The 24,960-nt window shown below is 42.1% G+C and overlaps 1 protein-coding gene across 3 annotated transcripts in view; it reads left to right on the top strand.

Annotated features, from left to right (window-relative positions):
- Positions 1-24,960, top strand: part of TUBGCP4 (tubulin gamma complex component 4) — a 491,481-nt gene that overhangs the window by 342,954 nt on the left and 123,567 nt on the right. Inside the window, exons 17-18 of one of the 3 annotated variants that reach the window (XM_085644309.1) lie at positions 333-469; positions 10,520-10,985. In XM_085644309.1, coding sequence (XP_085500435.1) covers positions 333-469; positions 10,520-10,535 — 153 coding nt within the window. In that variant the 3' untranslated portion in view covers positions 10,536-10,985. Of the gene's footprint in view, positions 1-332; positions 474-10,519; positions 10,986-24,960 lie in introns of those variants that run through there. The other 2 variants (XM_085644307.1, XM_085644310.1) reach the window with 2 other exon arrangements.

Consider the following 24,960-nt stretch of genomic DNA (forward strand, 5'->3'; position numbering starts at 1 on the left):
ATAAAACAAGATGTTGTCTAATTGGGCTACAATTGGTAAAGGGCTTTAGCACCCCTGTAAGTCCCTAGTAAATGGCACTCCAGGTACCTTCGGCAGATGTACTAAAGAGGGTCCCTAAGGGCTGCAGCATATCTTATGCCACCTTAAGGGACCTATATACAAATTCCACACAGACTGCCATTGCAGGCTGCGTGACATGGTGCAAACCATGAGTGAAAAGATAACATGACGCACTGTAATGTAATGTATGTACATTTAAATCAGCTGTTCTGTGTGGTTCATGTATGAAAGATGATGCATTTCTTAATTCTTCCTCCGCTTGTGTCTTGCAGGCCTTCGACAATCATTCTTCTCTGCTCTTCAGAATTCTTTCCAGTGTCCGCAACCACCAGATAAACCCAGACCTGGCACAGCTGCTACTACGATTGGATTATAACAAGTTCTACCAAAGTGGGGGTACACTGGGAAGGTAGAAGCACTGCTTTGTAACTCTCCTGTTGAAATCTTTATCTCAGAACGGTGGAAGTTGTGGGGCTTCCCTTGTGTTGCTCCCCTTGTTTTCTGGATAGTAACGCCTTTGCAACTTAGCCATTATTACTTTCGTAAGAGGCATACTTCCATGCAACAAAAACAAATCCATCGCACCATCCTATTTTTAATGGACGTTTTTTGCTAAATATTGTTGTGGACCAGAGGAGGAGAGGAAAAGATTACGTTCTTTCAGGAACATATGTTCAAAAAGATGACGTGTTCCTTGTTTTGATTTGTTTTATCTTTAAAATAGAACCACTGACATTTTTTGCGTCACAGAGAGTCATAATGGTGTAGAATAACCAAGTCCATATATAGTGCCATACATCCTGATCTCTAGGCTTTTCAGAATTTTACAGCCCAATTGGCATAAGAATATCTGAGGACGCTGGTGGGAGACTGGGGCGGCGTTGAGGGGTGACACTTTTTTCTTCAGCACTACCATTACCAAACCTACATCATTTACTGTTTATACTGAGCAGTCCTTTTTAGGTCGAGCATTTAAGACCTCTTGTATATATACTTTATTAGTATCTACTTTAGTATATACTTATATTAGTATATACTTTGTGGGCTCTATAGCTCAGTCCTAGGAATTGTCTGCTTCTGCTTAGGGACATTTTTCTGTTCAGCTGCCTCTATTTAACTGTCTTGATAGAAAACAACCAGCAGAGGTTAGTAAAATACCAGAATTGCTTTCTGCTGAGGGACTTTCGTTTTTAAAAATTTTCTGGCAACTGCCTCTATTTAACTTTCTTGATAGAAAACGACCAGCAGAGGTCAGTAAAATACCAGAATCACTTTAGCATTCTCTAGATTCCAGTCCATCGAAATTGTCATCCACAAGCACCTGTAGACAATAATATTTTTTTCAAATCTTGTATTTTCAGTGATATGACCACTGAAGGCCCTGCATTTATATTGAAAACAGAGCTTTGGACTATATCATTTCCCGCTGAAAGGCAATATTTCTCTCCATTTGTTCCCATACCTGGCGTGTCACGCAGTTTGGTGCTTACTTTCCCTCCATGTTAAAGAACAGTAGATGTTTCAGCACCCAGGCTAATGTGCTGCATAGCTAAATACATATAAGGTCCCAAAGGCGAGACCGATTGCATTGCAAATGATGGTTTAAAGTCTACCCAGCAATACCAAACAAATTCGAATGTGGGAACTCGGATGAGCCCAAAGAGACGGTGCAATCTAAGCATATTCTGAACCATTAATTTTCCAAGTAAGGTGCCGGCCCTTGAGTGAAGGCAATAATGGTTTAGAAATGTGTGGAGAAGACCCGATGAGTGCGCTTCAGATCTCCTGCAGAGGCATCCCAGTTATAAAGCTGAGGTTGCAGCTCTGCCCCTTGTAGATTGTACAAGAATTCCCTTAGGTGCAGCCTTATTTGCTGGGTCATAGCACTTCCTGCTGTGTGTCACTATCCATCTGGATATAGGGGCATATGAATCAAATACCGTTATTGCGATTCTCAAATAGCGATTTTTAGAGAATCGCTATTTGAGAATCACAAAACGGGATGTAATAAAAAATTTGCAGATGTTTTGCGATTCATTGGCATTCCTTAATTGCCATTAGCAAATTGCTAATCGCAATTAGGGAATACCTTCCCATTCATTCCTATGGGCTAGGAGGCCCATAGGAATAAATGGGAAGACATTCTCAATTTGCGTTTCACAATTTGAGAATCGCAAAATGAGAATGCAATTTCAAGGGTGCCAGGGCGTCAAAAGGACACCCTGTTGCACCCCTGAAACATGTATGTGTGCACGTGTGGCGCACATACATGCCCTATGGGCATGTATGTGTGGCACATGGCACTTTGAAAAATGCAAAAAAGTGAATTTTTTCAAAGAAACCGCAAATTACTACCAGCTTGAAGTTGATGCTAATTTGCGATTCCTTACGGCCAAATTGCACTTTTTCTGTGCTTCATACATTGCATACATTGCATTTAAGGAATCACAATTTGCGATTCCTTAAATGCCATTGCAAAATAGAGAATCGCAAATTTTGCGATTCTCTAATTTGCGATGCCCTTTTGGGATTCTGAGAATCGGCCCGTTTGCGAATGGGAAAAGGGCTTGATACATATGCCCCTATGTGTCTTTTGTAATAACCAGCCCCTGGGAAGCTCTACTTGTGGCTAACACATCCTTTAGTCTAGCGTATGGGCTCTCTCATCTACCTCAGGTGCGTGAGTGGAGGAAATATGGGCTTAATGGTAAAATAGTTAACATCACAACTGTTTAAAGGTTCAAAAGACAGGGGCCCAACACTAAAAGGTACCATTGAGCAGCAATGAAAAGCGCTATCTAAAGGTTACGTACATTTAGACTTCCCATATGTGTTGTGCATCTTGCTTGTTAATACATTATAATCTGGTACTAAATCCAGTAGGTGCCGCAGGCTCCTTGGTAAAATAAAATGATCACCCTGAACTGCATATATTTTCTCAATTCAGGGCTAGCAATGACTGTCTGTAATGGACACCTTCCAAGTAGCAGCAATTTGATTTTACACCCCCTGAAAAAGACTGCAAAGGTGTCACATGCACCTTTATGTACGAAGTTTTTTTATTTTTTATATAGCGCCAACTTTACCCGAAGGTATCGGTATCGGAGCACTTAACATAGCACCATTTGCGTTACATGATCATTTTTGTTAGGCGTGGGGAGGTTAAGTGATTTGCCCTGAATCACAGGATATTCAGCGAGCGTCATTGCCAAGACTCGAACCCGGTTCCCCAGATTTGAGTTCGACAGCCCTAGTCGTTAGGCCAACTCCTCTCCCCAAGAGAGTGTAGTTTATCAGTCACTCTGTAATGCATATCCCTCATCTGTGTGGTGCGAGGTTTTGGCACTTGGATTGAAAAAGCTCTTTGCAACAATGTAAAATATGAGGCATAATCCTCAGACTGTGTATGTGGCCAAACAGCACAGGTGAAGTGTCAGAAACCACTGGCATCCTGTAAATTATCAGATGCATCATGTTCACCAGCACCATCTGCTGCAGCACCCTCCTGCTATGTGACAAGAAGCCCAGCTTTAGTGGACTTGTCTGCTAGTGGCATGTGATTTGGGATGCCCACTATTTTACAGGAAACTTCACAAGTCTCCTGGGTCAGTCTGGCACATGGAAGTTGTGGCCTGGTTTGCCTTACTTGTTGCTATGATAACTAGGGATGCTGGGCATTTTCCTCGGCTTTTGGGTTCTCCAGCGGCTACCATCCTCTGTATCCTCGTGTTCTGGCAGGGTTCCTTCCCTAACAGGGGCCCTTTACTTCTGCTTGGACAGCAGTCTGGACGGAGCCTGTCCTGCCTGATCTTGAGGTTAGAACGGTCCTGTTGTGGTTCTTACTTGTCTGGGATTGGCAGATGTTTCGTATTCACATTGCGCCAAGGAAATATAGTATCAGCATTGGATACTTGCTTTAGCAATTCCATTGCCAATATTGTTTTATCCCCTAGTGCATGGGTCTCCAAACTTTTCAGTACAAGGGCCCTATTGTATATTTTACAAATATTTGCGGGCCCAAAAAATCTGTTTAATGAATGAATAAAATTTAAATGAATTAATAAATACTTGGATCTTTTTTGTGATCCACATGAAATGATTTAAAGCAAAAGAGAAATGTGACAAATACAAAGAAATAATGCCGTGCTTGAGCTGAGAAATTATATACATGTAAAAATGTCAACCATTAGCAAATGCTCTGACAAAATAATTAATCAATTACTTAGCTATAGATAGGAAAAAGGCTATTAAGTTTTTTATTAATTTTAAATACTGAGAATTTACAAATTTACATGAAATGAGAATTTGCCCAATTTTGTAGCACATAATAAGAAAAAGAAAAAAACACTCCAAGAAAAGAAGTTCAGTAATACAAAACAAAGATTTTTTTTTAGGAAACTTAAGCCATTAATAAAGGACGAACAAAAATAAATTCACTCTGCACCTTTCTACACAATTCGGACAATTAGAGTTTTCTGGATTATCTGCACTAGGAATGTGCTGTTTTCAAAGATATAGCATATACAACATTGCTGGTCCAAACTTTACAGTAAAGAAGATTTAAGAGGCTTTACTGCCACCTGCAGACTGCCAAAGGAATTGGATATATATTTCCCTTTGTTCATCGGAATGATTGTCAATACCTTGGAAAACAACAGAGGCCAGATAAAATATTGTAGAGGGTCGGATTGTTTGGAGACACTTGCCCGAGGGTCTGCCTCTGTATCAGATAGTATAACCCAAAGACACCTCAGATGCATTATTGTAAGTAATTAATCATTTTACTAATTGGTGACTTCAAATAGTCCCAAAATTAGTTCATAAATCAGGTCTGAATAAAAAATATTACATTATTATAGTAAATACATTATACTGCATAGTCTTTGAGGACAGTGTAGTAAAATGTACATCCACAGTGCTATGTGTGCATGCCCATGACAGTGGAGAAAACTATAAACAGTACAGATACCTCTGGCTCATAACTCCTGCACATTATATTTGCCCCTGAAACTAGGTTATCCATTCTTTTTTAAACTATTCTGCTTTAACAAGCAATAATGTAAAATGTCAGTGTTGCAGGTACTTGTGTCCCCTTCCTCTGGACTATCTTCACGAGGATACAGTCATACAGCTATTCCGACAAAAGATAGAGGTGTATCAAGATAATTCTTGAAAGGTTGCCCTACTTTTCAAACTGTAATTGCTGGTTTGTTTTCCTCTTCCATTATTTGAAGATGGCAAACCAAAAAGAAATCCCAGCCAGGTGACGATGTTGGAATCAATGGGAGCGGACATCACCTTTTTCCTGCTGATGATGCATTCAAATATTTAAAAGACTGGTTAATTTCATTTAAACACTATGTGGGCAATTGAAGCCTTCTCCATAATAGCTAGACTGATGTCCTGACCACCTCACGTTTTCTAACACTTCCATATTTGAGGGGCATGTATGACATGAGGGGCATGCATGACATGAGGGGCATGCTGACACTGATCCTTTATTTGATCTTCCCGAGCCACCTGTAGTGTCAGTAACTGCTGCACTTCCAGAGTGTTTGACATCGTGATCACAGGTTTCATTTTCCACAGGTCCACTCAGCAGTCCATCCTGACGAGGTTGATCAAACAACAAGTACTATAGAGTGGAGATAACAATGGCCATCTGTTACCTGGCATGCGCTTCCCAGGAAGGAATGAGTCCTTCGCTACCTTGTTGCTGCACTAGTCCTGCCCTGTTTGTAGAAGTGTCAGCTATGCAGCCTGTTTCAGGGCTGCGTTTTTAGTATTGTGGAGCAGTTCCATCATGAGTGCTCAATCCTGAGTTTTTGTTCCCACCCAGGGTGTCTCTTTGCCACCCTCCAATAAGGGTCTTCCTGTGCTAGGGCACTAGCCAATGCATGGGAAGTATTAGAATGCCCTGGATTCCTCTCTTTTAGGTCTGTCTTGACAGCACAACTCTTCGCACGATCTGTTGTTACCAATGTTTTAAAATATACTTAGTGTTGGATTTACCTTTACCCAGAGCAGTATGTCTTCTTGCATCATGATGTTTGTTGTATCAGTCCACAACCTTTGGAGTTCTCGCACTGCAATAAGTATTGAACATCTCAAAAGTACACTGAGTCATAACAAACTAATTTCTTTATGTCACAGATACATTATATACAGAAACCAATTTGGTTTTTCCCTCTTTTTAATGTTCTAGTCAACGATGGAAATGCAGCCAGACCTACTGGCTTTTCCAAAGATTGTCCAGGAGGTCCCCACTGGTGTGTTTTGGTGAGGTTCCAGTGTTGGTGTAAGTTGGCTCATTGCTGGCTGCCTGTCCTCTCTGGTCTTGTCATCTTCAATGATGCTTTCCTTGGTTCACTGCCTTGGTGGATGTGGCAGGAGTGGGCTTTTTCTGCACTCACTTTTGGGTCACAGTCTGCATCTCCTTTAAGGGTGGCCCCTGTGGAAGGACTTCAGAGCCTGGCCAGTTAAGATTCCGGTCAGATCTGACACCTATGTCCATGGAACTTTATGCCAACTGCCATTTTTCCCCTCCTCCTTTGTTGGAGAAGGGGTGAAAGATGTTTTTTTTTTTTTGTTTACTCCCTGAAACTTATCTCCATTCCTGCCCATGCCCCACTTTAAAGTATTGCTGTACTTTTTCCTGCCACAACCTGGATGGTTTTTTGGCTGGTGTTATCATCCACTGGTGCACCACTATCTCTGAGGTTTGGTGACTATAGTTTTTATTTTCAACTCTGCTGTTTTGCTGCCTTGTGAGGCACCCAATGCTTCTTCTGGCAGATTTGCTTCTTGGTCTACTGTTTAGGTTTTGTGAGGTGAAGGGTCATTCCCAGATAATACCTTATTGTGTCTCTTTTATGGCTACCTATAGGATGTTTTGACATACCTTTGGTCTTTTCGGTTCCTCGTTTCAATGACGGCACTTTAGACCATTCTGAACTTCGTGATTTTCATGTGAGTTTTCACTTGTGGTGTGCTGTTCCTGACGTTTTTGTCCAAGCCTATCTGTTGGAGGAGGCAAACCTCGTTTCATAATGAGTGGTATAAAGGACACTAGGAGTTGGAGTAATTAAGATTAGTGGTGAGCAGTCGGGGCATTCTTTCTACTAAGGCGTTCTTTCCAGATGCTATTACTTCTGCTAGGCACGTGGGTGAGTTAGGGACTCTTCTTTGTTAGGCAGACCTATCTATTTTCTGTGGCTGTATCTTATTTTCAACCTACAATTCTGTTCCTGTTGATCCTTTACTCAGGATACTTTTGGATCTGACCCCAGTGAGTTGGGCTATCATTCATTTGATATTGGAAGGGATGTGTGAGTATCTGAGGTGCACAGAGGTATTCCAGATTTTGGGTGCCTTATTTGTCACTTTTGGGCTTGCGCATTGTGGGTAAGAAACCTTTCATTTCTAACCTTAGTGGTTGGGTTTGCTTGTCTGTGTCCTTGACTTAGGACCTGGTTAAGGTGTCTTTTGTTTCACATAATGAGAAGGTCTAATCATGGGGTGGCTTTATCTTTCAGAGAGTTCGGTGGGATGCCCATGGTTGATATCTGCAGCGCTGCTGTATGGGCATCTTCTAATACTTCTTTGTCATAAGATTTATTGAGGGCGCCTCTTCTCACTGTGACCTCTACTACCTTTTGGCTAAATTACATATTGTTTATGGTGCACTACTTAATTCGATGAACCAAACGTATGGGTGCTGCACACCCTTGCCTTGTGTGCACCTGTATGGAGGCATCCACCTTTTTCTTGCTGATCCCTCAATTAAAACAACTGTGATGAGCAAGAGGGACGAGGAGGAGTAATTGCTGGATTACTTACCTTATCTCTATTATGCGCTGTCCTACTATTCCTTGTGACAATCCTATATTGATGGGAAGGATGTCTTTGGTTGTTTGTTTTGTTTCATTCTAGGCTTACTATTACTGGAGGTAATTCTCACTTTTGGTTCCTTACATAGGGCACTGTGCTAGATATGGAAGAAGCCTTCCATTTCTATGCTTTGCAAAAGATCTGTCTTCGGTTTAGAATCACTTAAAATGGTCTAGACTGTGACTAGAAAGATTGGACTCTTGAGCAATGGAAATGATGACAAGAATATCCAGAAATGTTCAAGCAGACTGTTCTTACCAGTAATATGAACTGTAGGACTAGGGTTCTCATCTCGCTTTTCGCTTAGAAGTTAGCATTACCACCTTGTGCGTCTTCATCACCCGCTATACCCATTCACCCTCCGACGGATACCCAGTCTACTACCACACAGACACAGATGTGCTTGTAATTATTTTAATACCACCTACAATGGCTCATTCTGTATTTGTTCAGTCCGGGCAGGTTGAAATCATGTCTTGATTTGATTGTATTAGTGCTGCTGGATGAATATTTTCTGGAGTTGGGCCAGTAACCTTATGGACAAATATATATATATATATATATATATATATATATATATATATATATATATATATATATATATATATATTCCCATTTTCGTGGGCAACATCTACCCAGGCATATTGTTTTTTCTGCCAACATTCATCAGTCCATGTCGTTTTCTCACTCTGCCACGGTTGGTGTAGCTCGTCCACCCAACATGCGTGTTTCTTTTGGCCACTGATAAGCATAACGATAACCAGAGTTTATTGTATCTAGGCGGTTGGTCATCTCCCCCAACTATGCAGGAGGCATGTTTTGGCTGAGTCTGGGATCCCAACGCCCAGGCGTCAGACTTGATCCAGAAACTTCAAAGCTGGTAGAGGATGCTGGACTCAGTCGCTGATGGATATGACATCAGGTGACGCCACTGAGGCCATAATGTGTCCAACTCCAGTCCCCAACATCAGTTCCCTTTTTTCCACACCTTCAATGTGGATCCAGTGCACCTTCCTAAACAAAAACAAGCCTGACAACAACACAGGCACCTTTGCACCATGGTGCAAGGATGCCTGCATTGGTGCTATGCTGCCGAAACAGCACCAGTGCAGGGGAAAAGGGCAGGAATGTATCATATTGGGTAAATACAGTGCATTCCTTCCCTTTTTTTTTTTACATAGAGCAGTGCAGCAAGGTGACCCCCTAAGCCAAAACCCCATAAATGAGGCCCTTTGTGTCCCTGATGGACATCTGTTTTTTGATCCCTAAAGGGTTTGAACCCATATTTTTTTGGAGGAGACATTATTTGATGCTGCAACAAAATCATTTGTTTTGATGAGGTAGAAACGTCCTCAGAAGTGAAGCTCCGGGTGCACATTGAAGGCGTGGAAAACAAAAAGGGAAATTACATTGATGCCTCGAGTTGAGCACTTTATGGCCTCAGCGGCATCACCTGATGTCATTTCCTTCAGCGACTGAGTCCAGCATCCTCTACCAGTGACCTTGTTGCTCTGAAGTTTCTGGATCAAGTCTGACACTCGGGCGTTTGATGTCCCCATATAATTTGACACCACATTTGGAGTGGCAAGGAAAATAAATTGCTACATTTGTTATCCTGATGGCTCACAATTGCTCCAGTGGAGACAATCATTCACTTTTGTGTTGCAATTAAAGTTGACAAAACACTAACTTGCTCTGACTTAAAGGTAATCCTTATACATTGGAGGACATGACGTGTCATTAGTGTTGATTTTTCATTATTAACAGAAAGGTTCATGTTTAACCACCTCTTCAATTCTTTTGTTTAGAAGAAAATTAATTGGTTTTACTTACCAACCTTTCTTCCTCATCTTTAAAAGAAAGTATCCATTCAAACTGATGATACTCTTGTGCACCACCTAATAGTGTGCCTATGCCACATTTAAGGAACATGTGCTGTTTTTCCTCAATAAATACAATTAAGTTCATGTTTCATTGGTAAATTTTGTCAGAGCAGGTTTGAGGTTTAAATAAACTGGCAGTGGGAAGCAGTCAACTGCAGGTGATATGGATATACATGTAGCCATCATAAAAGTGCAGAGATCATACCCTGCGCTCAGGGGACACAGATTTAAAGTTAAAAGGGCATGTCAGGCTTATAGTCGTATTGAGTGAAGTTCAGAATCATTAGGTGGTCTCTTCACTTTTGAAGTTGAATCACATTCTGGTTTAATGGGTGTGGGGCGGCATAGTGGCACATTGAGAAACACTTGAAAACGAGGGGTGCAATTTGATGTGTTTCAACCACCTGTGTGGCACACTGGTGGTGCTATTTTATAAATTAGAACACTTTATAAAAGCTCTGACATTCGTGCCAATGGAGAATAGCAGAGTGCATAACGTTGAGCCCCATCAAGGATGAGAGATGTTGTGGTTTCTCAATCTTATTCGGCACATATCTCCAAATGTAAGTAGTTCTCTGGTCACTCTAAGTTGCAATACTTTTTAGTTTTTTCACTACATGCACAGATATACTTGTTCCAAATGTAATATGAGGATTGGTAATATCTTTTAATTCCTTTCTGAGCAGAAAATCGAATGATTAGTCAAGCAGAGAAGTTGCATTGAAGAAAATGGATTTCGGTCCTCCAGCTAAGATCGTTTAACACTTTTACAAATGCTGTAAGGTGGAAGATCTTAAGATGTTAAAGCACCTTTGGTCTGGTCTGCATCCATTCATCTTGCCTTTAGTGCTGGTTGTGTATATTTCTTGTTTTGATAATAACAGTTACTAGAAATATTTGTGCGAACTGATTTAGGTTATTTTGTATCGAACCTCAAAGTTTACTTATGGCAAAGCATCCTTTCCAGCAGTTTGACAAGAAATATGGAGAAGATCGTGATTTCTTTTTTTTTCCTTTGGGAATCTGAGATGTACGTTTTGTAACTTATTATTTTGTTAAAAACATTCCTCACAAGTGAGATTCTCCTGTCAAAGTAAATGTATTTACTGTACATGTAATAATGCTCTGTAATAAATTATATTCCTACTCAAACTCAACTGTATTCAATCTGTCTTGAATTCTACCTCTATAAGTTTACTTCTTTTACTGATACTGATGTAGCTAAACTACATGAATAACTTCTGACCAAGCTAACAACCCACTAGGCCAAAAGATGGAAAGAATTACATATAATTATTTTCAACTCTTTGCTGCCCATGATCCATTATCAAATGGTGTCTTTAGAACACATTTCTGACCAATAAATATGACACAAAATCTATGCCACAAGCAGACCACAACATTTGTTTTGTTTGTTTACCCCACTGATTAGATAGTTACTTTTCTTTCTGGCGGTGGTTTGAGGAACTAGTGGACATTGGAAAACTCCTGAATTAGTTCACCTGGTCTCACTTCAGTGTTTCCTTAATAATATGCTCATTAATATTCATACAACATCCCTATTTACTTCACATGCATATTAGGTAGTCTAAAAGGGATTCCCTATCTGTACCCAAGTCCATCCAATGATTGCTGGTAGGCAGGGCTAGGGACCGATATTACTGTGCCCAGCTTCTCACTAGCCATGCCTGCCAGCTCAATCCACATTTTCTGTAGGAGGGAGGGATGTGAGAAACATGGTGGGAGGAGCAGCCTCGGCCCTTACACCCAAACCAGTAACAGAAGAAATCAACAAAGGAAGTATGAATTTGAAGAGGGAGGGACAAAGATTGTTCCTAGTTCATCCCACTCCCCACTACCTGATTCAATTTCCCAATGTTTCTCTATCCAAGAGAATCATTTGGATATGAAGGAGTTGTTTGTGGAGGGGTCAAACTTGACAGGAGTATCATACTGCATGAGAAAGGCTAAATGGAATTACCATTTTTTAAAACAGAATAGCTGAAGGTCCTGACAGATGTCATGCACAGCGTGTTCTACCGGCCATAATCTTAGAGCAAGGGAGGTATGGCTTGCACAAATAGATTCATTATGTTTTACTGAATCTGTTTGTATACTTTCCATCTGATAGAGATTCCTAGCCACAAGTTCCTTACCATAGAATCATCCCCAGAGGTCAGACTGGATCCGGACATTTATCATGAGCAGTACCCCTGCGCACTTCTAGGTGGGGTCGTTATCATCCGTGTGGTGACATCTGCGACAGAAGTGACATGTGCGGTGTCTATGTAGGTGCCACCATAGCACTTTGATGTTAGTTCTTTTCTCGCCGCACCAGTCAGCGCATTTATGGAAAAGAGCTACCCCCTGTCATTTTTTAATGTACTCTTTTCGACCCTTTTGTTGAACATTTGTGAGACTGTGTCTCCTGGTGTGGCAGGGATGTCCACGAGGAAGGCTGGTTTCAAGTCCTGTGGCACCTGTCACCGGCAAATGTCGGTGACGGATCCGCACCTTTCCTAACTTTGGTTCTCTTCCAGGGGACACTCATCAATAGTCATAAGCACTGAATAATCCCCGCCCATGTGCGGGACCCCGGAGCATATACAAAAATACATATGTGTATATTTAGAACCACAAGTACATAGTACTTCCAAAACATACATGTATATGCATATAAATATGCAGCCTATAATAGGTTCAATAGACTAAAATGTCAAAATTACATGGATTTCTTACAATAAGAAAATAATGTAACATAGAACATATACTGCAGTAGTGTTCAACAACAACCCTTTATTTTCATAAAGAAAAACAGGTAATTGCAGGCAATTTTGTTCTTAGGCTGCAAAGATGAATAATCATCCCTGTATAACAAAAAACTGGCACCCTGCCTTTAAGGCTTCAGAGAACCTGGACACCGTGCCTTTAAGACCTCCAGGAGCCCCCTGCTCCCATCATGCACAACAGGTGACAGGTCAGTTCTTTATTCCGGCTCCTTCTGTGAGGATCCTGGAGCTTGAGCTCGGTCTTTACTTTTCCAGTCAGAAATTGATTTTCTACTACTTCATTCGACATTTTTATTTGCTGGTATTATTTTCTAACTATTTTCTGACATTTTCACTATCTTTTTAGGTCAGAAATGCCAGCTTTGTTTAACAAATGTCCTCCCTGTGGGAAGAAAATGGTGAAATCTGACCCTCACTTTGTGTGTATTATGTGTTTGCCATCCTCACACAATCCACAGAAGTGTTACTACTGTCTACAATTTTCTAAAATGACTCTCCGTGACAGAGAGAAGATCAGACTTCATGCATCAATGGAGAGAGGAAAAACCAAAAGTGGTTTGAAGCATATTCCAAGAAGCCCTTCTCTCATGGATTACAGAAGAAGTGTCAATCTGCTTCCCCAACTTCCAGAAGAAAGCAGATTCCAGAGTGCTCGCCGTCTGCGTCGAAATCGGCGTCAGAAAAGCATGTAAGTCACTCTACGACGTTGAGGGACAGATTGCCGTCGAAGAGACGAGAACTGATGTCGACAAAAAGTAAGTTGACTTCGGGCTCGAAGTATGTGAGGGAAGACAAAGCCAGTCGATGTCTAAACATCCGTCGACGACGAGGCACCGGTCGACGTCAAGATCTCCGCCGTTTCCTCGGAGGTCGGCGTCGAGAGGTTCGACGAAAAACCCCTCTCCGACCCACAGACGGTCAACGTTGAGGGCACGATCGACCACGAGAAAGTCGACTTCAAAGACACAACATACCAGTGGAGGTTTGACGTCAAGAAGATGGTCATGGTCGCCTTCAAAGAGACACGAATCATCAAGTGTGTCTCCACAGCGGTCGACGTTGGTGGTGGCTCTATCTGGGTCGACGTCGAGGCAGCGTTCGACATCGAGGGACAGGATGGTTGCCACTTCAGGAGACGCACCAGAAAAACCAAGATAGACGTCGAGAACACAGCGGTCGACGTCGAGAGAAGTGTGATCTTCTCCTAGAATCAACATTATACAAGTCACACCGGAGGGATCTCCGGCTCCAGGAGAAAAGTCCCTTACAAACTTATCTCCACGATGGCTGGAGAGTATATGTAACTCGAAGACGCAATCTAGAGTTCAGGGCGCGGAATTCTCCAAGTCGCTATCACCACCCAGAGTCTCTGGGGGATCCTCTCAACGCAGGTCCCCAAGAAGGTGTCGATCACCAGTGGAAAGGTGTTCCAGATCAAGAGGGCGTTCAAGATCTCGCCGCTCTCCTACTCCTAAGAGAAGACATAGATGTCCGACAACAACTACGTCAACAAGGTCTTCCATTAGAGATTACTCTCCTACTCTATCCACAACACCCCCCTCCAGGGTGTCCCCGATAGACTATCTCAGAACTTTTAATGAAGTCCTTTGCAGATGTGCCAACAAGCTTAATATCACGATGTTTACACCTCCAGATTCAACGTCAGTCATCTTTGAGACTTTACATCACAAGTCTTCTGCAAAGCCTCTGCTGCCTTTGGTGCCAGGTCTGCTGAATCCAGCAATGCAGACCTTTCTTACTCCGGCCACAGTGGGTTCAGTTCCCACATGAATATCCAAGAAATATAAGGCTCCAGAACAGGAGCCATTTTTTCTTCGTGCAGTCCCACCTCCAGACTCCGTGACAGTGGCTGCAGCCAGGAAAGCACATTCGGCTACTGCCCCACCAGAGAAGGACAGTAAAAATATTGACTCGTTGGGCAGACAAATGTGCAGTACATCGGCTTCGGTGATGAAGGTAGCTAGTGCTTCCGCCCTGCTGGGCAGGTACAATAGATCTCTCTGGGACTCTTTGACGAGATTTACAGAGAAGCTTCCGAAGGAAGATCAACAAGACTTCCAGGAGATATTACAAGAAGGCGGGCTGGTAGCTAATCAAATTATCAGTGCAGCCGCAGATGCATCTGACTTGGCGGCCCATGGATACTCTCATGGCATCTGCTCAAGGAGGTCGGCGTGGCTTTGTCTTACGGGACTAAAACCTGATACACAGAGAAGGATCACAAACTTCCATTCTCTGTTCGGTTTCCATGCGGACGACGAGATGTCCAAGATGAAGAACGACTTGGACACCTTGAAAGCTGTTGGCTTAGAAAAAAGGAAAGAGTTTAGGCGTAGATTCCGTCCCTATGATCGACGTTCCTCTCAACAGAGGGTTCAAACCCCTCACTGAAACACACAAAATCAGGGTCAGCAATCCAGGTCCCAGTACCAACAAAGAAGACCTGGACGAGGGAGAGGATCTGCAAAACAGCAACCTAACGCTCCTAAACAATCAGCAAAGCAATGAGGGATGGCTTCCTCCATGCCCGTTGACCACTCCGGTGGGAGGAAGTGTTATCTTACATCTGGAGGAGTGGGAGAGGTTAACAAAGGACAAGTGGGTTTTAAATATTGTGCAGAATGGTTATCTGCTCAGGTTCAAATCTCCACCACCAACAGTGCCTCCACAGCAAAGGCCTCTTCAAAGGCACCACTTGCTACAAGCAGAAGTAAAGGTTGCCATAGAAAAAGTCCATATTCCACAAAGAAAGCAGGGGATTTATTACCGCTATTTTCTGGTTCAGAAAAGAGGTCCTACCAAAGAATACAGACCAATACGCGACTTCAGGCTGCTGAACAAGTACATTTGCAAAGAGAAATTTCGCATGTTGGCGTTACATTAAATATTCCCTCAACTTCATCAGGGAGATTGGATGTGTGCAATAGACTTACAGGACGCTTACTTTCATATTCCAGTGTCCATAAAACATCAAAAATTTCAGCGATTTCAAGTGTCTGCCCAACACTTTCAGTTCAAAGTTCTCCCGTTCGGGCTCAAATCAGCCCCCCGAACGTTTTCCAAGTGCATGGCAGTGGTGGGAGCTTTCCTTCGCAAGCAACGGATATTCATATACCCCTATCGGGACAACTGGCTTCTGAAGAGCTCGTCACCTGCTCTGCTTCAGAGTCATCTCTCGTACTGTCTGCAACTACTAAACAGGTTGGGCCTTCATGTAAACTACAAGAAATCAATCTTCATCCCATCCCAGAAGATCCACTATCTGGGTGCCTTACTGGATACCGCAGAAGCAAGCGTGTGTCCTTTGGAGGAGAGGTTATCCTCCATTCAAGAGAAATGCTGCAACCTTCTTCTCATGCAGTATCCCACAGTCAGGCAGGTATCATCACTGCTGGGATCGATGACATCATGCATCTTCATTGTACCAAATGCCAGGCTGAACATGTGTCAGTTGCAGCAATCTCTGGAAGATCAATGGATGCAAGTGTCAGGGTACTGCTTCTCTCCCAGTCGGCCAAAGATTCCATCAAATAGTGGATGAAGAGATCAAATCTGATGAAAGGAGTTCCCTTCCACCTGGACCCTCCAGGGATAGGGTGCACACATGTACCAGTCACTTCAATCTCAGTACCTTCTGATCCAAACGGACAACACAACCACAATACATTACTTAGACAAAGAGGGAGGTACCCAATCGATGCCTCTTTCTCTCGAGTCTCAAAGTATCTGGAAGTGGCTTCTTGCAAGAGACTTGAACATTCTGGCAATGCATCTCCCGGGGTCTCTTAACGTCCAGGCGGACTCCTTGAGCAGAGAATACGTAGAAGCTCAGAAACTGGGGAACACCCGACATTGACCTGTTTGCAGACGCGGTAAACGCAAAATGCCCTGTCTTCGCATCCAGGTTTCCCCAACCAGGATCTCGGGGCAATGCCCTTTTGATAAATTGGTCTCAGACATTACTGTACGCCTTTCCACCAATTGCGTTGATTCCCACAGTGATCAACAAGCTTTACAGGACCAATTCCAGGATGATCTTTATAGCTCTGGAATGGCCGCGTCAGTGATGGTATCCGGATCTTCTTGAGCTATCAAAAGTCCCGCACAGGAAGTTACCATGCCGGCCAGATCTACTATCCAAGAACAAAGGGAAGGGATTCCACCCCAATCTACCATCCCTGCGGTTAACGGCGTGGCTTCTGAAGTCCTTCAATACGGACATCTAGACTTACCTCCAGAATGTATGAACATTCTTAAAGAGGCTAAGAGGCCTTCCACTAGACAGTCGTATGCTTTTAAGTGGCAGAGGTTTTACTCATGGTACACAAACAAAGGACATGATCCCATCCGGGGTCAGGAACAGGTGCTTTTACCATATTTACTGCATTTGGCCAAATCTGGTTTGAAATTTTCCATCTTGCAGCTATTACAGCGTATAGAAAATCACCTAATCAAATTTCCTTATTCAAGATCCCTGTGGTCAAAGGTTTTTTTGAGGGATTAAGAAAGGTTTACCCTCCAGTTAGAGCTCTGTCGCCACCTTGGGAAGTCAACATTGTATTAACGAAATTGATGGGTGCTCCTTTCGAGCCCATACATAGAACTTCTTTACAACATTTGACATGGAAAGCCGCGTTTCTCGTGGCTATCACTTCTGCTCACAGAGTAAGTGAGATCCAAGCACTATGCTATAAAGAGCCCTATACGAATTTTCATGAAAACCGAGTGGTTTTAAGACCACATCTGAGTTATTTACCCAAAGTAGTCTCGGATTTCCATATTAACCAAACAATCACTCTCCCCACTTTCTTTCCGAATCCTTCAAATCCTCCGGAAATGTCCCTCCACTCTTTGGATCTTAAGAGGGTTCTGAAGTTTTACTTAGACAAAACAAAAAGCTTGAGGAAAACGGACCGACTGTTTATAAACTATGGGTCCATAAACACTTGTTCTGCCGCTTCGAAAAGGTCTATATCTAGGTGGATAGTATCTTGTATATCCTTGTCCAATCAATTGGCCAACAGAGTCCTTCCTGGCAAGCCTAAGACCCATTCCACCAGGGGAAAGGCTTCTACCACAGCTCTTCATAGAAACATTCCTATGGCAGAGATTTGTAAAGCGACCACATGGTGCTCAGTGCATACTTTCACGTGCCATTACTGTTTTGACTGATACACAGGCGGATGCCCAATTCAGGCAAGCCTCACTCAGAAATCTGTTCGGATAATTACTTGTTAGATGCTATGTTAAAAAATTTTATTTCTGTTTGCTCATCCGCGAGGAAGTGGGTATGGGCTTGTACTCTATTCAGTGCTTATGACTATTGATGAGTATCCCCTGGAAGAGAAGGATAAGTTACTTACCTGTAATCCTAGTTCTCTTCCAGGGGTATACTCATCAAAGTCATTAGCAACCCTCCCACCTCCCCGGATGAGCATTAACAGTATAGTAATGGGTTATTTGCATCTGATATCCTGGTTACTACATGTTAGTACGCCGTACAAAAAGAACTGACCTAACTGTCACCTGTGGTGCATGATGGGAGCAGGGGGCTCCTGGAGGTCTTAAAGGCACGGTGTCCAGGTTCTCTGAAGCCTTAAAGGCAGGGTGCCAGTTTTTTGTTATACGGGGATGATTATTCATCTATGCAGCCTAAGAACAAAATTGCCTGCAATTACCTGTTTTTCTTTATGAAAATAAAGGGTTGTTGTTGAACACTACTGCAGTATATGTTCTATGTTACATTATTTACATGTAATATTATTTTCTTATAGTAAGAAATCTATGTAATTTGACATTTTAGTGCATTGGACCTATTATAGGCTGCATATTTATATGTATATACATGTATATATGTGTGTTTTGGAAGTACTATGTACTTGTGGTTCTAAACATACACATATATATGTATTTTTGTATCTGCTCCGGGGTCCCGCACATGGGTGGGGATTATTCAGTGCTTATGACTTTGATGAGTATACCCCTAGAAGAGAACTAGGATTACTGGTAAGTAACTTATCCTTCTTGAGCATGACCACAACGCCAAGACTTGATCATTTGTAGCGCCATGCACGCCAAGCCTTTAGGGAGCGGTCCGCCAAGCTCCGTGCTGCTTGACGGTCTCAATCCCAGTCGACAGGAAGGTCCCGGGATCGGTCACGGAACCATTCCAAGCACTCGTCGTTGAAGTCGTCCGGGCGTTAAGGTAAGTCCCACAAGCATAATAAGTCAAAAAGATTTTCGACTTCGCCCCGTCCATCAAAGTCATCCAATTAGACAAAAGAAAATCAGCATTCGAGGTCTTGCTTTGTGGTTGAGCCTGCAACAGGGCCATTGCCACGCCTTCCCAAGTTTCATGGAGCGGCAGCGACGAAGCCCAACTCCGTAAGTTTTATGAGGCCATGCACCTCATATATGAATGGCCTGTCTCTGTGGTGCGCCTTCGGGCCCCACTGGTTTGGGGAGGCCCTTACTAGTTTTTCAATGGCAGGCTTGCCCAAGGCACCACTTGAGCCCTTAGGATCCATAGCGGATCCTGATCGGCTCCAGTCAAGCCGCCTCTACATTCCCCGGCTATATTGCCGACGTCCCTGGCCCCATACTCATCCCCAACTCCAACACAGAGCCGGATGGGTGTCCTCCAACACAGACTCTTGGGTTTACTGGAGGCATTCCTTCCAGGCCGGAGCCTGTGCCCTATTTTCTTGGACTGGAATATGGGGATGATTGTGAGGGACCACTGGACCCTTTTGAGTACCAGCCCCTAAATTCCACCAAGGACATCTAGTGTGATATGGTGGATGCCCATGGTCTGGACACCTCCATAGATACTGGTTGGTCTCTCCTCCAACCGTGGCTATGGAGGAGGGAGCCTAATTTTCTATGGTGGTGAGAAGGGTGGCAGAGGTCGTGGGGGTGCTTTAGTTGGGAGTGACCCCATTTTAACCACTTCCCCGTTTAATGAATCACTCACAAACATCATACGTGGGACCTGGTCCAAGCCCTGCACAGGGACTCCTGTAAATAGGACAATTGCCAACTGCTGCAACCCCAAGGGACCACCAAATTTCTTACCCAGCACCCCACCACAGAGAGCTTTGTAGTCCAAGGCTCCACTTTTTGAGTACATCCTGGTGCATTCCCTACCACTCCACCGGATAGGAAATCCAAGATGCTGGTAGCATGGGAAAGAAGATGTTTTCTTTGGCCAGCCTGGCCCGGCATTGGGTGAACACCACAATCCCTTTGGGCTGATGCTCCCATTTACTCCGGGACTCTGTTGCGCAGGTGCTGCCTATGGTCTCTGAGGAGGCCCGAGTCATACTCTCCCAAGATATTGCTGATAGGAGAGACGCAGCTAAGTTGGCCATACGCTGTGGGCTGGATAGGACCAACTCACTAGGCAGAGTGGTTTCGTCAGTGGCCCTTCTGCGCTATGCCTGGTTGAGAACCACTGGCTTTTGGGGGATGTGAAGGCCTTGCTTATGGACATGCCCTTTGATGGTTTCCATCTCTTCGGAGACAAGATGGACTTAGCGCTGGAGCGCTTCAAGGACAGAAGGACCACGGTCAGGCCCTTGGGCCTTTCCATGGCTCCTTGCCAACTCAAGTCCACCTTTTGTGGACACGGAAGGGGCTTCCAACCACATCTCTACCTGCCCAGCCACCACGGCCAGCAGGTTTCCCAGGCCATGTGTGGCAGCGGAGCAGTACCCACAAACCTTGTAGGTCAGGTAGCCAGAGGTTTGGCCAGTCCACCACTCTCCAAGCAGTTGCAGCATCTTTAGTTTGCCCTCTGACCATGTAAATGTAAATAATGTAAATTGATACTTGTATAGCGCACTACTCACCCGCAAGGGTCTCAAGGCGCTTGTACGAATGCCGCTGTGGAACCCATCCTGGCTTTCCCTGTGAGGCGTCCACTCCTGTGCACCCCCAAGGTGGAGGCCAGGCATCCTTAGCGTTGTGGGGGCCGTTGTGGAGATTAAGCAAGCTATTGCCCAGAGTTGCAGAGTGGGACTCCATGATTGGAATAGGCACCGAGGCGAGAATTATCAGGTCCTTGGAATTTTTTTGAGCCCAGGACCTGCCGAGGCGTCCAGTGGGAGGCAGGATACACCATCACCTGCACCACTTGAAGTCGATAATCTCTGACCGCTGTGTCCTCCATATTGTCCAGAAGGGCTACCCTCCCCCCTTTGTCACTACTTCTCTACCCATGCCACCTACTTGTGACAGGGTGAAGGAGGACTAAATCTCTTGGTCAAGCCATAAACAGGGTGCCAGCATCAGAAGTAGGTTGTGGTTGTTATACCCGCTACTTTCTGGTGCCAAAAAAGGACGGAAGCCTTTATCCTATCTTAGACCAGCAACCTCTCAATTTCGTCCTGAAAAAGAAGAAATTCAGAATGCTCACGCTTGCTGAAGTACTGTCTGCGATGGACCAGAGACAGGGTGCCAGCATCAGAAGTAGGTTGTGGTTGTTATTCCAGCTACTTTATGGTGCCAAAAAAGGACTGAGGCCATTATTCTATCTTAGACCAGCAACCTCTCAATTTCGTCCTGAAAAGAAGAAATTCAGAATGCTCAAGCTTTCTGAAGTCCTGTCTGCCGTGGACCGGGGAGACAGGATGATAGCGCTGGACTTGCAGGACGCAGACTTCCACATTCCTGTCCTGCCTGCTCATAGACGTTACCTGTGGTTCGTGCTAAGAAGTCACTTGTGGTTTGTGGTAGGCCACGGACACTTTAAGTTTGCTGTGCTGCTCTTTGGCCCTACCAGCTCCACTCGAATGTCCCCCAAGGTGATGCTGGTAGTTGCAGCTCATCTGCGGAGATCAGGTGTGCCAATCGTCCCCTATCTCGATGACTGGTTGTCAAAGGCGAACTCACCCCAGGTGGTCATCTCCCACCTCCAGACTACAGCGGACCTTCTGCACTGGCTGAAGTTCACTATAAGCATGCCAAAGTCACGCCAGATCCCTTCTCAGATGCTCCCTTTCATCAGAGCTCTTCCGGACACAGTGTAGTTTTGGGCGTATCCTTCCTAACAGCCATTTCAGAATATTCAGGCTATGATATAGATATTTCAGCATCTTTCCAGGGTTTTGTGAGACTGACTCTGAGCCTGCTGGGCCTCATGGCCTCCTGCATCCTGCTTGTGATGCATGCCTGTTGGCATATGTAGGCTCTGCAGTGGGACCAGCATCACAGGAATCTCTCTGACATGATTCAGATTTCGTAGGGAACTGCAAATGACCTGCAATGGTGGCTGACTGCGATTGGGCAAGACTCCTCGCCCTTCTCCAACCAGATATGAGGGTAGTGACAGATGCGTCAATCTTGGAATGGGGTGGCCATCTGGGGGTGAGCAGCCAAAATATCAAAACTAAAATATCTACCTACACTAATATCGAGTTTTAAATATCGAAGGGACAGAATATCGAGGTCAATAATATCTATGGACAGAATATCGATCCTAAGGTAAGTATTTTAATATCGATGTTAGTAATATCGAAGTTAGTAATATAGACATCAAATATATCGATTTTATTAATATTGATTTTACGAATATCGATATTTATATTATTATGTATTTTATTATGTATTTAATATGTATGTGTTATATGTTTTTAGTTAAGTGTTCTACTGGTTTTAACATATATGTATACAATTTTTATATGTTAACAATGGTTTTTTAAGTCAATTTTGTGTTTTAGTGCCGTAGCGGGTTGTGGGTTTATAGGGGAATAGGGTGGGAAGTAATTTAATTATATGGAATTAATTATACATTTTTAGGAATTATAAATTGATTTAATAAATTTTTGCGTTTAAGTTCTGTAGCGGGTTGTGGGTTTATAGGGGAATAGGGTGGGAAGTAATTTAATTGTAATTAATTAATAATTTATTTTCATTTATTGGTATTGATAATTATATTATTGTTAATTAAGTATTAATTGGTAATTAATTTTTATTAATTGGCAATTAGTTTTAATTAGTTGATTAATTGATAATTATGTTAAGTGTATTATTTTATTAGTGGAGTGTGTCGTGCGTTTATAGGGGAATAGTGTTGGAAGTAATTGAAATCTAATTAAGTAATTATTAAATTAGTTGTTGGGTATTGATAATTAATTGGACAATAATTATTAATTGGTAAATATTTAAAATTATAATATTTTGGTTATGAAAAATAATTAATTGTTGATTAATCATTAATTGTGAATTAAATATAATTAAATATTATGCATTGATATTTCTAATCAATATATTAATAAGTAATTATTAATTGGTAATTAATGTGTAATATTTATTATTTTGGCGTATGAAAAATATTTAATAGTTCAATATTTTTTAATTGGTAATTAATGTTTCATAATTATTATTTTGCGGTATATATTTTTTCATATTGTTAAATATATTTTAATTGGAATTTACTTTTTAATAATTCATATGTTTTTGGTTATGAAAAATATTTTATCGTTTAATATTTATTATTTGGTAATTACTATTTATTAATTATTATTTATTGGTATTTATTATTAATGTATTAATCAATTATTCTTTGGTAGTTATGTTTGTAATAGTTATTTATTGGTATTTGTAAATAATTTTGAGTTATTTAATAATTAAATCACTAATTATTTTAAATAATTATTTTATTTATAACTATGTTATTTTTAACTTCTACGCTATCCAACACTTTCCCTACTGTTGCACCCTCTGGAGTTGGAATAGTAAATTTTATCCCTACGCTATCCAACACTTTCCGTACTGTTGCATTCTCTGGAGTTGGAATAGTAATTTTTACCCCTACGCTATCCAACACTTTCCCTACTGTTGCACTCTTTGGAGTTGGAATAGTAATTTTTACCCCTACGCTATCCAACACTTTCCCTTCTGTTGCACTCTCTGGAGTTGGAATAGTAATTTTTACCCCTTCGCTATCCAACACTTTCCCTACTGTTGCACTCTGTGGAGTTGGAATAGTAATTTTTACCCCTACACTATCCAACACTTTCCCTACTGTTGCACTCTCTGGAGTGGGAATAGTAATGTTTACCCCTACGCTATCCAACACTTTCCCTACTGTTGCACTCTGTGGAGTTGGAATAGTAATTTTTACCCCTACGCTATCCAACACTTTCCCTACTGTTGCACACTCTGGAGTGGGAATAGTAATTTTTACCCCTACGCTATCCAACACTTTCCCTACTGTTGCACTCTCTGGAGTGGGAATAGTAATTTTTACCCCTACGCTATCCAACACTTTCCCTACTGTTGCACTCTTTGGAGTTGGAATAGTCATTTTTACCCCTACGCTATCCAACACTTTCCTTACTGTTGCACTCCCTGCAGTGGGTATAGTAATTTATACCTGTACGTTATCCAACACTTTCCCTATTGTTACACTCCCTGGAGTGGAAATAGTCATTTTTAGCTCTACACTATCCAACATTTTCTTTACTGGTTTTTTTTTGGAGCTGGAGTAGTAGTTTTATTGTCGGTGCTATTTAATATTTTTTGTATTATTTTAGCTAATGTAATATATAATTAATTTAACAATATTCAAATTAAATGTAATTTTTTTAATGTGTTATATATAATTATGTAATTTTTATTCATGTTATTGTTTTATGTGTATGATGTATTTGTAATTTATAATAATTTAACAAGTTATAAGTTATTAAAACAATTATTAAAATGTATTATTAAGTAAGTATATATATTATATATTATATGTATAATTAATGTTTTATTACATTATATATATTAATTATTAATTTTAAACATTATAAAATATATTTAATTATGTTTATTTTATTTATAAGTATTATTTGGTTTATTTTACATATCTTTTTAACTAAAAAATACTTTATATTTTTAATAACGATACTTTTGACATTCTATATTTTATTTTCGATATTTTTGTACTTACCATGTTGTAGATAGGATCTCGATATTCTTGTCATCGATATTTTTGTGTCGATATTTTTGTAGGTCGATTTTCTGTCTGTCGATATTCTGTCAGACATTCCATCTGGGAGAGGTGGAGATCAGATGACTCTGGTCTCTGACGGAATCCAGACACCCACCTGCTGAAGCTCCGTGCAATCCGATTGGCAACCCCACCCCACCGCCTAGTGGTACTGCAACAAACAGTGCGGGGGACCTCGAGATCTAAGCAAATTGTCTTTTTATCTAGTCCTAGTGGCCCGCAGAGAAATCTGCAAATGCTGGCTTAAGAATATCTCCCCGACTTTCTTAGACTGGGTAAACTCGATTAAATCTACAATAAAACTAGATAGAGCTATCTG

This window comes from Triturus cristatus, chromosome 3_1 (assembly GCF_964204655.1).
Source record: "Triturus cristatus chromosome 3_1, aTriCri1.1, whole genome shotgun sequence".
NCBI lineage: Eukaryota > Metazoa > Chordata > Amphibia > Caudata > Salamandridae > Triturus > Triturus cristatus.